The sequence below is a fragment of the Octodon degus genome, unplaced genomic scaffold, assembly GCF_000260255.1.
Source record: "Octodon degus isolate 3935 unplaced genomic scaffold, OctDeg1.0 scaffold00137, whole genome shotgun sequence".
Lineage (NCBI taxonomy): Eukaryota > Metazoa > Chordata > Mammalia > Rodentia > Octodontidae > Octodon > Octodon degus.
The window spans coordinates 5,725,006-5,741,433 of record NW_004524713.1 but is presented as its reverse complement, the minus strand read 5'-3'; the positions used below and the strand labels follow the sequence as shown (position 1 = coordinate 5,741,433).

Sequence of the window (16,428 nt, the reverse complement as noted above, 5' to 3'; positions counted from 1 at the left end):
GCTGGCCCCGCCCCCAAGCGTGCTGAGCTGGTGAAGGAGTCTAAGAGTGGTGGCTCATGTCTATAATCCCAGCACTAGGGAGGCAGAAAACAGGAGGATCACTGCAAGTCGGAGCTGTGTAATGAGACCTTGCAAAAAAAAAAAAAAACTAAGCTAAAAAAAAGATGCATGTGAGTGTTGGTACATAGTTTCCCCTTCCAAAACAAGAAGATTTTTTAAAATTGGGTAATTAGTCCAGAAAAAGTGGTCTAAGAAATTTAGATCCCACAAATTTAATTATTTTAACTGAATGTTTTCTGTCTTTACTGTAGCCAGAAGGTCTCAGAAGGGAAAGTTATGCTAGTGTTATTCTGGACCCTAAGGGAATTTACGGTAGGAAAATGACTTTGTATTTTATATGTTGACTTTTTAAATGTTAAATATGCAGAATCAGAAATGCCCCCCTCTTGAATCTGTCCATCATGAAGGTGATTTATGATATTTTATTATAAAACTATCAATCCAAGTAATATGCAATTTACATAATATTTAATAGGCATTAATTGAAAAATACAGTAATTCTAATTATTTGCTAATTAATCACTTAACCCTCATCTTTCTTGCTCCTACTTCTCTGCTCCTCTTTCAACTGAGAAACTGTGAGTCCTCTCAAAGCCAAATTTCTAGAAAATGTCAGAACTGAATCAAGGCCTCTCTGCATATAGGCAGTGTCTATTTATGAAATTTGTGCTCTGCTCTGATAACAATTATTTTCAGTAAGGCAAGACTGCTGTAGTTCTTGTTAAATGGTTTATCTTAGTGTCACATCGACTCGTTCTTATTTTCATTCAGTGACATAGTGCTGCCTCTGGGGCATGAGTACCCTGGTTCTGCTGTCCACGCTGCCCCCTGGCATGGGGAACTCAGCCCCAATAAAATATTAGTGGGACAAAGTTCAACAAAAGACATTTTATTTGTAAAGAGGAAAAGGAAAGTGGGGGGGGAGAAGGAGGAGAGAGGAGACAGATAACTACCCTGCTACGAAAGAATCCGTGTAGGGGGCTCTGGAAGGATGGGGGACCCAGAGGCCCTTTGTTCCCATCTGCTTTTACAAGGGAGCATGAGTGACCCTTGTCCGGCTACCTGGAACCTGCCACTAGTGGACTGGCTTCTGGCTACCCCTGCCTAACCTCATTTCTTCCTGTGGTCTATGTCCAGTTTCATTCTGTCTTTTCTGTTTGCTTGTCCCTGCCCTACCTTTCAAGGCCTTACCTTTGGGGTGCGCAGCTAGTTGGCAGGGAGAACCTTAATCGTGGTTAGCTTAGGGTTCTTCAGAGGGCCTGTGGCTATCTGTTGTCCTCTATAATGATCCGAGAGTGGATAATACAGTGACTGCAGGCTGGATACACACCTACATCGATGTACAGGTTAGTGCACAGCAGTGAGGACGCACTGCCCTGACGTAAGTTAGTCTCCTTTGCTTCCTCTGTATTTTATTGGAAGTGGGGTGGCAGTTTATTGTGTAGTTGTGAACTTGGCTTTCTTTCTCTGTACTCTGCCTTTTCTGGTCTCTTGGTTTCCTAAGGCCATTTGGTCGGTCTCTCTCTCTCTCTCTCTCTCTCTCTCTCTCTCTCTCTCTCTCTCTCTTCCTTTCTCTTTCTCTCTTCTCTCCCTCTCATTTTTGCCACTTTTTAGTCAGTATTAGCTAGAAGACCTAAGAAGGCCCTATTTTATTTTCTTATCTACAGGCCCATGGCCCTACAAGAACAACAGGGAAAAAAATAATTACAAATGAGGGCCACAGTACTCTGATCCAAGTGCCATTTCCTTCAGGAAAGCGGAATGTTAACTACTCATGCATGTGAAATCAGCTCACATCGCAAACTGAATGGTTTCTGTAAAATAATAAAAAGAAAAATCCATCCTACACTCATATATACATATGTTAGTTGTTTTCTCTAATTTTATCTCAGAAAAGCACTCCCCTCCCCTATAGATGGATGATTTGAGGAGGGCACTGTGTGTTCTAAGGCTCTGGCCTCCGATGGCTATAGCAAGTCTCAGAGCCATCACATTCTTTGGTTTCCCTTTTCACCCCTGGTGTCTCCAATGCTGACGCTATTGCAAACAGCTTTCTAAAATCTTACTCATCCTAGACATGAAAGTCAGGACAAGAAGAAGGACTGATCTTTTTTTTTCTAGAATAAATCTCTCTGTAGAAACTGTGAGTTTTAAAAACTTCAGGACTGAGAGTATATGTAGCTTAGTGGCAGAGTGCTTGCCTAGAATGCACAAGACCCTGGCTTTAAACTCTAGCACCACAAAAACAGAAAAAAAACAAAACAAACAACTGTGTTTCTTTCCAATCCTGCCATAGTTGTTTTTTTTTTCCTTGTTATTTAGGCAACTTTGTTGATACCTAGAAAGCTAAAGAGGGTTAAGATAACAATTCTGTTCATGCTACACCAGAGATTTGATTTCATCTTTCTACATTTAGATTTCAAAACTGCTTTGCCAGCTTAACACTTCTCAAAATTTAGTTTAAAATAAAAACAAAAGACCTGGATGCATTCACAAATGTAAATGGACAACATCTCAGAATAAGCTGTAAAGTACTAGTAAATAAAATTGTGTGGCACCAATTTAATAAGGGATTACACAAAGGGACACAATGCTCAAGGATAGCTCTAGTCTCTGTCTTTTTTTCTTCACCACTCCTTGCCACTGACTCTGTTGATCTTAGTTGCATAAAATTGAACTCTCTACTTGTTCAGTCCCTGGCTCCCCAGCACCCCAGGCTTGGTGGATCACTCCTATGTTTTACAATCTCCCTTTATCCTTGACCGCATTTCCATTTTCCTTCTTCCAAATACACAAACTACACTGGGTTTGGCATATGTCACTGAATGGGGAAGTAATGCATATATATATAGATATATGTCCTTTTAATATGCATAAAATGTATTGTCCTATTGATCTTATTCTACTTAAGTTTTTAAACTCAATACTAAATAAATATCTCTATTGTATGCACATTTAATTCATCATTTGACATAGAATTTCAGGGTATGTTTTCTCACAGTTTTACTTGTCCATCCCCTAGTGACAGATTCCTCATTACCATTAAACAAGACTGCAGAAAACAAATATATGGAGATAAATAGATGAAAGGTAGGTAGGTAGGTAGGTAGGTAGGTAGGTAGGTAGATAGATAGATAGATAGACAGATAATTTTTTACAGCTGGATATGCATTTATTTGGACTATATTCCTAGAAGTGGGATTGTTGGGTAAAATGCTATACATATATTTAGTGTCATTCATTTCTGCTGTACTGCACTTCTAAGTGTCTTGACTATTTACACTACTTATACCTAGCAATGTGTGCTGATTCTTTTCTCCACATCCTCCCCAACACTTGCTGTTACTCACCACTTGAAAATGTGACACGTTTGATGTGTATAAAGTGGTATCTCATGATTGTTTTAACTTGGATCATTCTGATCTTAGCATTTTAAGCATTTCTTCATATGTCAGCTAAGTGTTTGGGTTCATCAGTCAATAGCCTTCTCATATCTTTTGAATATTTTTCTATTTTCTATTTGAATTTTCTTGTATATTTCTTCCTCATTTCTTCTCTAATGTACTTCTTTGAGCATCAACACATCTTTGTGGATTTTAAACAGGAATTCATTATTCCGATAGAGTCATATTCATCATAATGCCATCTTATGGTTTTTATTTGGGAGATAACCTTTAAGAAGTCTTGGGGCCAGGGAGATGGCTCAGTGGAATAAATGCTTCCTTGAGCTTTCAAGGGCCTGAGTTCAATCCCCAGTTCTGCCAAAAAAAAAAAAAAAAAGAGAGAGAGAGAAGTCTTAGTCTACCTTCAGTTCACAAAGGCAATTTGTTATTCTATTGACTGTACAAATTTGACCTTTAAATGTTTTAATCTCTCTGTACTCTATGTCTACATGTGAGGTCATGATCAATCTTTTGTCATGATCTCAGACAAGTAAAGCTGACTGCCTTAGTTTTGACTTTCTTCTTTAACTTTCCGTCTGGTAGTAGAGTCGCCAGTGAAAACTGAAATAGTCAAGAGCAGCTATCAGGGGCTGGGGAGATAGCTCAGTAGAATAAGCGCTTGCCTGGCAAGCACAAGGTCCTGAGTTCAATCCCCAGTACAAAAAAAAAAAAAAAAAAAAAAAGCAGCTATCAATGTAGAAAATCATGGAGAAACAAATTTAGACATTCACAAACAATCCCTCAGAAATAAATGCCATCTATTGAGGATGATCTGTAGCAGGCCCTTTCTCTGTAGTATTTTTATACTTATAGAAACACATGGAGGAAAATATTATTACCTCCATTTAGCTAACTGGGCCTTAGAAAGATTTTGTCTTGCTCAGAGTCCCATACACAGTGAGTTCTTTCTGAACGTCATACTCTGTCAACCACGCTGCAAAACTCTTAAGTGCCTTCAGGGAGTTCTGTTTTGGCATAAATCCTCAGGATGTATCAAGGGTTAGTGTATAAGGAAGTTTCATGAGAACATTCCCACATCTTTGGCTTGTCATTTAAATTAAAGATGCTCCTGCCTTAGCACCTTCCACATGCCAAGGACTATGCAGAGTGCTGGAACTACAGCTTGGGTAAGAGTTGGTTCCTGCCTTGAAACAGATTTCTTAACAAAACCATGGGCGCTGGATTCTCTTTATGGTGATGACAGTAGACTCTGGTAAAAGCCTCCTTGGCTGAGACCAGGACTCCACCTGTACTAGTTCTGAGACTTTGTCCAAATTACTTTCTCAGCCCAATCTCATCTACAAAATTAAAATAATAAAAATAGACCTAACATACAGAATTTAAGTAAAGAACCGATGTAATAATGTGTTTAAAGTGCAGTGCTTGGTCTTCTATCAGTATAATAATAAATGTTATCATTTTTTGGATGAAAAGCAGTGACTGATTATAATAGAAAAGCTCTCTGATACCAGTATGCTAAAATTCTGTTATCAACTGCATATAGAAAACATCTCTAAATTAGATGGGAAGGAAAAGATGGAAAGAATTTCAGATTTTTCTTTTCAAAGGAGCTAGTGTTCAGATAACCTTGACTAGAAAATTACATATGTTTATTTTTAGATTTCAGTTCCAGGAACAGATTTCTCTCTTTGAACAAAAAGCCATGCTATACTTTACTGGTGGAAAAAATTGATACAACCTATTTATTTCATATCTTGTTATGCCCAGCCATCTTATAGCCAAGTTTATTTAAAGATATTATATAGCCCTAGAGTTTGATTTAAAAAATCTTTGGGTTTTCTTTCTTGGAAATTTTAATAATATTATTATAAAAGAATCTTTTATTTCAAAAAGTTCTTTAGCAGTAGATGTATTACAAATAAGCTTCAAATAGTCTCTTCTCTGAAAAACTGGAAATATAATCATTTCTGAAATTACAGGTGCTGTTAGCAGACGAAAGGAGTTTCCATTAAGGATACCATTAGATTTGGTCCCGAAAACAAATGTCAAAAGGATTATGAGTATAAAAGGTACATTAACATAAGTCTACTTTTATTACTTATTTCTCCCTGTGTGTGTGTGCATGTGCGTGTGCGTGTGTGTGTGTGTTACTTGAAAGTGAACCCAGGGCCTTCGCACTGAGCTGTAGCTCCAGCCTTGTTTACTTACTCTCTTACTTACCTACTTATGGGACAGCTTCTTGTAACTCGCCCAGGTTGCCTCATGTTTGTTGTCCTTCTGCCTCGTCCTCTGAGAGTGCCAGGATTACCACCACGCCCAACTTAGCTGCATTATTCTACTTCTTCTTTTCTGATTCCCTGCACACACAAACCTCCTTTGAGACCACCCACTAGCCTCCTGAAAATGCCTGATCACTTTGCTATCTTCTTCCACTGGCCTGGTTAAAATGAAGATTAATTCCCCCGTATGGACAGTGAGGACTGTCTTTGGCCAAAGGCTTCTCCAAAAGAAGGGGAGGTACAGCTGCTTCTAGAACTTTCCACGGCCTTCGCTCCAAAGAAAGCTTTATGCTTTCTTTGTCACCCCAAGGTGACAGCACTCTTCTGCTGTAACGCTAATCCTGGAGAGGTTGTCTTAGTCCAGGTCTGCTGCTATACTGAAATACCTAGAATGGACAATTTTTTTTTTCTTTTCAAAGTTTTATTGATAAACATATAGCAATGAGACAGTTTCAAATCAAATCGAGAGTACAGTTTCAACAAATAATACACTGCATATATTCTTCTTAGTGGTTAATTGCTGTACAAGATGCAGACTTGTGATCCTACTTACAAACACCATTAGAAAAAATCATTCTATTCATTAAGAGAATGCAACTATATATCTATCCCAACCGCTTTGAATACACAGATACAAAATGGACATTCATAGTTATATCCCATTTTTTTAAGTTCCGTTATTGAATATTATTATTATTTTTTTTTTTTTTTCGGAACCAGGGATTGAACTCAGGCTCTTGCACTTGCCAGGGAAGTGCTTATTCCACTGAGCTATCTCCCTGACCCCGTTATTGAATATTATAGGTATGTAAACTCAGCAAAATATTCTAAAAGAGTCCAGTAGCCCATAATAGCATTGGGTCTTCTGTTTAACTGGCAATGTCAGAAATTATTGACCTGAGTCCCCCACAGCTCAACATAACAACATGGCTTTACTTCCTATATTTCGTCTTCATACTTTTCTACTGGATGGTTAAGACCAAGGTAAAGCAGGACCTATAGCATGGACAATTTATAAAGAACTGGCATTTATTTCTTAGTCCAAACTCTAAGTCCTGGTAGATTTGGTGTCTGTTCGGGGCTCCTTTCTGCTTCTCAACTGGTAAATTTTTTTGTCACTGCCTCCTCATAGGGCAGCACGTGGAAGAGCAGAATGACAGGAAGGGGTCAACATCTCCCTCACATTTGTTTGATAAGGTCATTAATCCCGTTCAGGAGGACAGAGCCCTCCTGACCTCATGACCTCCCCAAATTCCCACCTTTTAATTCCATGTCCTTGCTGAGTAGATTTCAATATATGGGTCTGAAGGGACGCACGTGTTCAAGTTGGAGCAGGGGTTTTCTCCCCTCCAGGACATTTGAAGACATCTGATGGGTTTTTAACCGATGTCTTGCCTTTACAATTCCGTGAAAATGACAGTGTACTGGATACGTTTTATCTCACAGAAATGCTTGGAATCACAGAATGTTAGTACTGGAAAGGACCTTTGTGATCTTGCACAACCCTGTTGTTGGATTTAGAAGAAAATGGCTTGTACAAGGTCACACAATGAGTTACAAAGTGGTTACCGCACTCCTAGCCTTTGTTTTATTTTGTTGGAAGATTGGTTAATATGGTCTGCAACGTCTAAACCCAGGAGCAGCAACAGATTTGCCATGGGTTATGTCCATGTAAGCACTGTAGACGCAACAACTTGACCATTGTATCACTATATCATCTACTAAGATAGCATAAGGATATTGCGTAAGTCTTCACTTTGTTTCTTTTAAATTCATCTTTCACGCCAAATCCTTTTTCTCACCCATTTCTGAGAAGCAAATGAATTGCTTAGGGTTTTTTTGTGTCTTTTTTTTTTTTTTTTTTTTTTTGTGGCTGGCTCAGCCCACCTTGGGGGCAGGACTGGCACCCCATGCCATGCCAGGGATCAAAAGGCGGTCCCTGCGCCTGCCTAAGCTTGCCTAAGCAGGCACTTTAGTCTGCTGAGCTATCTGGCCGGCCCCTAATTGCTTAGATTTTAACAAAAAGAATAGAAATGGTTGTTGTTCTCTTTAGTGTATGTGCTGCCAAAGCCAGCGCAGTTCTTTAGAATATGCTGCTGTCCGTTGATAGGAGTGGTTGTGATTCTCGCTTCCTCTTGTTTCAGGGCTGCTGATAGGTGAGGTCCTGTCTGCCGTCCTGAGTCAGGAAGGCAACGATATCCTACCCCACCTCCCCAGGGGGAGTGCGGAGGCAGAACTGATGAGCATTGTCCCCGTATTCTATGTCCTTCACTACCTGGAGGCAGGAAACCATTGGGACATTGTTTATCCTCATTCTTTGACTAAGAAACAGTACCTGAAGAAAAAATTAAAAGAAGGTAAAAAAAATTATTTTACATAATAATCTAGCATAAAACAAATATTTTAAATTAATATTTAAGTTGCTATGAATCAGATACGCGCCTTATTGTAAAAGCATTTCAGTCAAAAAGAATCATGAGGTGGACTCTACTGTATGAATACATATGTGAACTATTTCTGTAGTATTTTGGCTTAACTTACCAAAATGCCTGGATGACAGTCAAGACACCTGCATTGCGAACTCTATGGAGCACTTCCTTCCTCTTTGAGCGAGATCAGAATGTTCTGCTCTGTAATTCCCAGATCAAGCAAGTCACACGCTTCCTTTGAAAAGTTCCGGGCTGGCCCCAGAGCGTGTGCACGCTGCCCAGCACCAGAGGAAGTTTGCTGCCCCTCCCCCCACCCCCAGGGCCGGCTCAGCGCCGTGAGTGGAACCGGAGGTCCACCAGGCGCTGAGTCCTTCTGCTGTCTCTTAGGGATGGTGAGCATCATGTCCTACAGAAACGCTGACTCTTCCTACAGCATGTGGAAGGGTGCACGCGGCAGCACGTGGTAAGCAGAAGTCTTAATTTGTACTTTCACAAGGTAGTTGGTTAAGGAAAGGATAATAGCTGTAACAGAAATTCCTTGCCTCCACTTGCTGAGACTTTAGGCATTCTCAACTGAGTCATTCTTCAATTCCTCTCTTTCTCGTACAACCCACATCAGCAAATATGCTTGGCTATGGCTGCAAAATACATCCTGAAAATGACTACTTCCCACCATCTCCACTCCTTCCTTCTAGTCCACACCATCTTCTGCTTTGGATTATAGCCTGCTCTCATCTTCTGAACTCAGACTTTGACCTGTTTTTGTCTACATTCAGCACAGCAAGTAGAATGACCCTATTCAAATGTAAGTTGGGTCATGTCACTCAGAACCTCTCAGGAGCTTCCCTTTGGACCCAGGGTAAAAACTGCTCTCTCTTACTGAGATTTATGAAGTTCTGATGATCTGTCAGCATCTCACCTCTTCCCCATCTCTGTGATGCTCCAAGGCCATTTCTCCACTCCTCAAACACAGGCAGGCATGCTGTCACCTTGGGTCTTTGCACTGTTTCCTGTCTGTACCACTCCTACTTGCGGGTCAGTGTGGCTGGTTTCCTATTTTCTTCATCTCTTTACTAAAGGTCACCTTCTTTACCAGGCCTCAGGTGGGTATCCTCACTCAACACTATTTGTTTTGTCTGTTGCCTTTAATATTACAGAGTAATTATTTTGCCTTCAAAGATCAGTTTTTACTTATGTGCTTGTGGGTTTTTTGATTTTGTTTTTGTTTTGTTTTGTTTTGTTTTGTTTTGTTATGGAACCTGGAATTGAACTCAGGCCCTTGTGCTTGCCAGGCGAGCACTTATTCTATTGAGCCGTCTCCCCAGCCCCCTATTTATTTTTTTTGTGCTTATGAGCAATGTTGCAATCACAGAAGATGTGGTTTGCTTTTCTTGACTATTTTAGAGATCTTTCAAACATCTCCCCTTGTTGCCTTGTAAAATGCTGATTAACTATGGAATTATATGTTTTAAGTTTTCATGTGTTTTCCAAAGAATAAAATAAAATTGTGTGAACTAAAATACCCTTTAAAATGAAAGCCAGAAGGAGCTCAATGTGCTAAGTTTTTGTTTGATTCTCTTAAAGGTTAACAGCTTTTGCTTTAAGAGTACTTGGACAAGTAAATAAATATGTAGAGCAGGACCAAAACTCAATTTGCAATTCTTTATTGTGGTTGGTTGAGAATTGCCAATTAGAAAATGGATCATTCAAGGAAAATTCCCAATATCAACCAATAAAATTACAGGTAAGGAAACTAAATGTACAAATTAACAATTGTTTGTCTTTTCTTTTCATCCTATTATGGGAGAATGAAAGAGAAGAAGGGAAAATGTATGTAATCTGGCAAGAAACAGCTCTTATGAATAGAAGGAGTACAGAAGCCTTCTGGTACTCTAGGAAGTGGAAAGGTCTCTGACCAGAGGCCACACAAGTGATGTTCTAGATATCTGGCTTCACAGGTGTTGTGGGGTCAATTCCAGAATAAGTAAAATGTACTAATTTCATCTGTCTTCCCATAGTATGGCTTTCTCACAAATCAAATTTCCATGGTGTTATCATGAAGATGGGATTCTATCTGTATCCTGTTAATATACAGGGGGTCCCTTTTCTGGCCAATACTCATCTCTTGTACTTTTGGTAACAGACAGCGGAACAAGTGGCAACAATATCTCATTGTGGTTTTAGTTTGCAATTATGTGATGATTAGTGATACTGAATATTTTCTCATACAACTATTATGCCTGGCATTTTGAACTGAAAAGAGAGAAAGCATGGGTGGCACAAAGAACTAGGGGCTTAAGAACTAGATAGTGAGTGGCATCAAATAAGGTTCTAGAGGTAAATAAGCTTCAGTGAAAGATCCGTAAGTCCTTCATTGAGTTATATCTACTGGAAGAGGAAAAAAGACACATTAAAGACCAAACAGTGCATCATAGAGGAGGTGGCATTTTAACAGGGTCTTGACCAAGGAGAAGAGTTTCTTTTTAAGGAGAATTTGAATGTAATGAAAAAGCATGAAGTGGCTAGGAGGTATGGTCAGGGCAATGAGCAGGCGAAGCCACTGAAGTAAAAGACTTGGAGAGAGCATGGAAGAGTGGAGACGGGCTCACAATGGAGATTTGAAACGGATTGTGTTCCTTCAAAGGCACCATTTTTAAACACTTTGTTCTTGTTCTTATTCTAGGGGATCTTGCCTGTTGAAGCCCAAGAGGGCACCTTATATCTGACAGCCTTCACAGTGATTGGAATTCGAAAGGCTATTGCTATATGCCCTCTGGTGGTTAGTAAACACTTTCTCTCTCTAGCACTCATCTGTTGCAGGAGCGGACACTGGAGAGGTCACCAATCAGAAGACACTTAGCTTCAAAAGCTTCTTTATTCTTTTTTTTTTTTTTTTTGAAAATTTATTTATTTATTTATTTATTTTTTCTTTTCAAAGTTTTATTGATAAACATATAGCAATGAGACAGTTTCAAATCAAATCGAAAGTACAGTTTCAACAAATAATACACTGCATATATTCTTCTTAGTGGTTAATTGCTGTACAAGATGCAGACTTGTGATCCTACTCACAAACACCATTAGAAAAAATCATTCTATTCATTAAGAGAATGCAACTATATATCTATCCCAACCACTTTGAATACACAGATACAAAATGGACATTCATAGTTATACCCCAATTTTTTTTTAAGTTCCATTGTTGAATATTATAGGTGTGTAAACTCAGCAAAATATTCTAAAAGAGTACAGAAGCCCATAATAGCATTGGGTCTTCTGTTTAATTGGCAATGTTAGAAATTATTGACGTGAGTCCCCCACAGCTCAACATAACAACATAACATGGCTTTACTTCCTATATTTCATCTTCATACTTTTCTACTGGATGGTTAAGACCAAGGTAAAGCAGAACCTATGCAACAAGAGTTGTAGCTTTTTGGTTTGAGAAGGTCAGTGAAATGCCCTCAGGATTTATCCTGAGATCCTGTACCTCAGATTGTAGAACCTTGGTCAGTGCAGCCATGTGGATGAGTCACGGCCATTGCTTGGCCAATGTGCTCTCTGTGAAAGCCTGAGAGAGTGTCTTCTCCTCATGTGACTCTCCTTAGGCACACTCCACGTCATCGATCAATTTCCTCTTTGGCCCCATAACCTTCTTGATCAGAAAATCTGGGACACTACCGAGGTACTTGACGTTACAGTACAAGTTCTCATATGTCCTGAGTCTTAATTGAGCTTCTTTATTCTTGAAGGAAACCCTAACAGCAGAATCAAAGGGTCTCAGAACTATGACAGGTATTGGAAGGGCTGGCTGGCCGAATAGCTCAGTGGATTAAAGCGCCTGTGCAGGGGCAGGGGTTTGATCCCTGGGCCTGCCGTGCTGGCCCTGCCTCCTGGGCATACTGAGGAGTCCAATCTAATAGTGAGACCCTAAACACCCTGTAGATCCTTCCCCCAAAATACAGGGGTAAAAAAGGAGAACTATGATAGGTATTAGAGACCACTGAGTCCCACTTCCTTGTCAACAGTTGAGAAAATTGATGCCTGCAAGGTAAATTTAATTGTCCAGTGCTACATACAGGCTACTAAATTTACTAAATTGTAAAGTTGGGACAGCACTAGAACTGTGATGGGAGAATGCCCCAGAGTCCCAGCTGCCCTTACTTTTCTCTGCTAGTCTGGCTACCTGGTGTTACTGCTACTCGGTAGTTGAGGTGCTCTGTAGCATGCATGTACTGAGGACACCCAATCTCAAGTTTGCTCTCTGATTTGTGCTGTTCTGTTGGCTTGGAAACTGAGGCCTTATGAGAGAATCCACCTACATGAGCCTACATAGAAACTTCCAAAGCTTTACGGAGGTGATAACTCAGTGTTGGTAGGTAGGTCCCTAAGCTAAGGTGAAACACTCTTGTCTGCGGAACAGAAGTCAATTAGACACATTTTTCAAACCAGGATACAGAACTGAGATGGAACAACCCAAAGGGACTTGCAGAACTTGAAGCACAATACACAACTAATTTTTTAGTTTGTTCCATAAGCATTGGTGTTCACACTGAGGACAAAATTATTAACCAAGGCCAGCTCCCTGGGCCCTGGAGAACCAGTTGGCACCAGTGGTCATGTGAGTGTGCGAGAGAAGGGCAGCTGGGTGGGAAGGAGCCAGGCAGGATATTGGTGGCATTCTTTGGACTTTCTCCTGACCCACTCATCCCCAGCAACTCTTCTAGTGGCTTCAGCACAAAGTGACAGGGACTCTTTTCCCAGAAATTCATAGGATCAGAAAGCACTCTGGCAGATAGCCAGGTTTTTTGCTGTTTATGACTTCTTAAAAATTTTTAAGTATAATTTCTTTGGCATGCACAAATCTGTCTCAGCTATCCTGAGAAAGAAAGATGAATGTTGGATTTGTTGTTGATGCTGCTTCTTCCTGGAAGGTAGGCCTGATGTTGGAACCAGGAATTTAAGAACCAAAACTTCTACAAGGAACGTGCCTGTCTGTTGATGGATCTATACTTTATGAAGACACTTAGGTATCTTTTGCTCGTTTGCAGAAAATCAGCACTGCTCTAACGAAAGCCGACACTTTCCTGCTGGAACATACCCTCCCATCCCAGAACACCTTTACATTGGCCATTGCCGCCTATGCTCTTTCCCTGGGAGAGAAAACACACCCGCAGTTTCATTCCATTGTTTCAGCCCTGAAGAGAAAAGCTTCGGTGAAAGGTAAGCCTTGTTCTGCACATTTATGCAATGGGGATTCACTAAACATGTAGTTTGCAAATCTGTGAGGTAGGTGGCATGCAAAGTTGAGTAAAACAGAAGCCAGTTCCCCAAGGAACAAAGCATCGCATACAAGGCAATGAAAGTTCTTCATTTATTAATTCATTTAGTAAATATTTATCTCTTGCTTTATTCAACAAGTGTACATTAAATGTCCAAGGATGTTTTCTATGTGACAGACATTGTTCTAGGCTCTAGGGATAAAACAACAAATGAAACCACCCAAATGTATCCACAACCTCATGAAACTTACATTCCAGTTGAGAGGGAGACAAACACAATAACTAAGTAAAATGTTGCGAGTAGGTTGATGATGAAATGAGGGGGGAAAAGCCAGGAGAGGAGATAGCTTAAGCGGGTGGGTTCAGATAGGGCCACTGGACCCAGGGCTTCGTGGAAAGATGTAGTCGTGTGTCACTTGATGGGGCTGGAGTCTGAGCAATGCATCAGTGGGCACTTTGGCCATTGTGTAAACCTCACAGAATGTATTTTTTTAATGTTTTTTTTCCATAATTTTATTGAGAAACAAATAGCAATGAGACAGCTTCAAACCAAATTGGTAGGAAAGTTTCAATAATTAACACATTGCATACATTCTTCCTAGTGGTTACTTGTACAAGATGCGGACATGATATCCTATTTACAAACACCATTAGAACAAATCCCTCTATTCATTAAGAGAATTTACACACAATAGAGAGCTCAGCCTACAACAGGCCTGTGCCACCCGGCCAGTGGTATACGTGGTCCTCACTGAAACATTGTCATGCAGCTCCTGACTATTTGAGTGGAGGCTTAAAAGGAAGGCATGAAGCAAGCTGCCTGGCTGGCTGGGAGGGGGAGGCACATGTGCAAATGCCCTGAACATTGCGTAGGTGGTGCTCCAAGAACTGCGAGGAGACAAGTGTGATGGCAGAGGGGTGAGATGGAAGGCAGGGAGTGAAGTCAGGGAAAGAAAGCAGAGGGAAGGCTGGGCTGCACTTTAGGGGCCTTTGCAGGGACTCTTCGTGGCTTCAGTGTGCAGCTGTGCAGGGGTGAAGGCACCAGCTGGAACCATTTTCTGCTACTGTAACAGAATATCAGACACTGGGAGGTTTATAGAGGAAATAAGTTCTTTTTGGCTCATGATTCTGTAAGTCCAAGAGCATAGTTAGCTTCTGGAAAAGATCTCATGTTGCAAACTTCATGAGAAGTGGGCCCCTGGGGAAGAGAGGAAGAGGACTGACTCCTGGGATAGCTGGCCCATGTCCACAAGAAAAGCACTGATCCATGCATGAAGGCTCCATCCCCATGAGCAAAACACTTCCCAGTAGCCCCCACCTCCCCATGCAGCTGTACTGGAAGCTGAGCCCCACCACGAGTGTTGGTGAGGACAAGCACATTTGAACCTCAGCAGCACCCAAGCAATCAGGTGAGTCCGGGCTGAAACCCGGCCCAGGCTCCACATATCCTGGTGTAGAGCTGCCTTTCTAAGGGCTTCCTGTGCCTCCTTCACATCCGGGTGCTGAGGCGCAAGGGCAGAGGGAGTCAGCGAACTTTAATTTCCACTTTGAATGAGAAGGAAAATCATGGAGAACTCTGAGCACAGTAATGTGTGACCTGCCTTATATCTTAGTAGGTAGCTGAGGTCATTGGCACAGCTGGTCATTATGGGCCCTGTCCTAGCTGGGTTTTCTAAAAGTTTTACAAGTCTTCCATGAGATTTATGACCATCTATAAAATTTTACTTCCCTCATCATTTAAAGATGACAACTTGAACTTATGCCTCAAAACCACTTATATGATATTTCAAAAATAACACAAAATAAATCTCTTGGCTATTATAAGATATGGACCATAAAATCATAGGATTTGGGAACTAGAAGGGAATTTAACAATTTAAATAATGTTTGAGCTGGAAGTTTCTTTTAAAACTCATATTAAATATACGAAATCCAAGTCTCTGAGAGACAGGGAGAGTATCTTTTTCCAAGATCATGACAAGAATATAATTAGGAATTTTAAACAGATACATCAAAACTGTAATCAACCTTCAAAAATAACTTCAAAATATACTTTACTGCTTTGTTTTAATATTGTTCCAAAAAGGATTTCAAGTTATTGCAGAGTACTAACAAACAAATATAATCTATGGAAAGTGTTATATATATGAATTGTCTTTGGTGCTTTAAATTGGGAAGAGATAATAAAAGACTGAACTAAGGATTTAGATATGATCTCATAATTTCCCGGATGTGAATTTTTCAGAGAGAAGGGCTCTCTCATTTATCCAAAAGTGTTAATAATAATTCTTTTTATGTGTATATGGTGTTTTTTAGTTTGCAAAAACTTTTCCATTTAGTATCTCACTTGAGTTTCCCTGTATGGAAAAAATTATTGTCTACCTAAAGTATTAGGAAACTGAGTCCTGCAGAATGAAAGGAACTTGCCAGAGTTCACCCAGTTGGTTAGTAGCAGAGCAGAAACTAGAACCCAAGTCTACTAATTCACAACTTATTACATTTTGCATCCTAACTCCTACCTCACCCCAGCATGTGTATCCTTTCTGTGTGTAGCAGTGTATTGAAGACTCTTGATTGGTCACCTTGAAGAAGTTTTTGCCCAAAAAAGCCTAACTGGCTCCTTCAAAACAGAAGGCCTTCATGTAACTGCTGTAATTATGTCAAATTCACGGTTCTACCCCTATTAACGAATGTGGTATGTTGATACCAGGTAATCCACCCATTTACTGGTTTTGGAAAGATAGTCCCCAACTTGCAGACACCTCTACACCTAACGCTGGCACGGCAGGTATGGTGGAGACCACTTCTTATGCTTTACTCACCAGCCTGAACTTGAGAGACATGAATTATGTCAACCCAATCATCAGATGGCTATCAGAAGAGCAGAGGCTTGGAGGCGGCTTTTATTCAACCCAGGTATTGAGTCTTTGTCTTCTGTCCTTCCTCCATGTGCTCTGTGTTTCTCGCACCACTC

At 40.4% G+C, this 16,428-nt stretch overlaps 1 protein-coding gene across 2 annotated transcripts in view; it reads left to right on the top strand.

Annotated features, from left to right (window-relative positions):
• C5 (complement C5) overlaps positions 1-16,428 on the top strand; it is a 111,867-nt gene that overhangs the window by 69,474 nt on the left and 25,965 nt on the right. For both annotated transcript variants that reach the window (XM_023701599.1, XM_004641476.2), the window contains exons 22-29: positions 312-372; positions 5,444-5,533; positions 7,888-8,100; positions 8,560-8,635; positions 9,757-9,916; positions 10,856-10,951; positions 13,224-13,395; positions 16,165-16,370. In XM_023701599.1, coding sequence (XP_023557367.1) covers positions 312-372; positions 5,444-5,533; positions 7,888-8,100; positions 8,560-8,635; positions 9,757-9,916; positions 10,856-10,951; positions 13,224-13,395; positions 16,165-16,370 — 1,074 coding nt within the window. The remainder of the gene's footprint in view (positions 1-311; positions 373-5,443; positions 5,534-7,887; positions 8,101-8,559; positions 8,636-9,756; positions 9,917-10,855; positions 10,952-13,223; positions 13,396-16,164; positions 16,371-16,428) is intronic.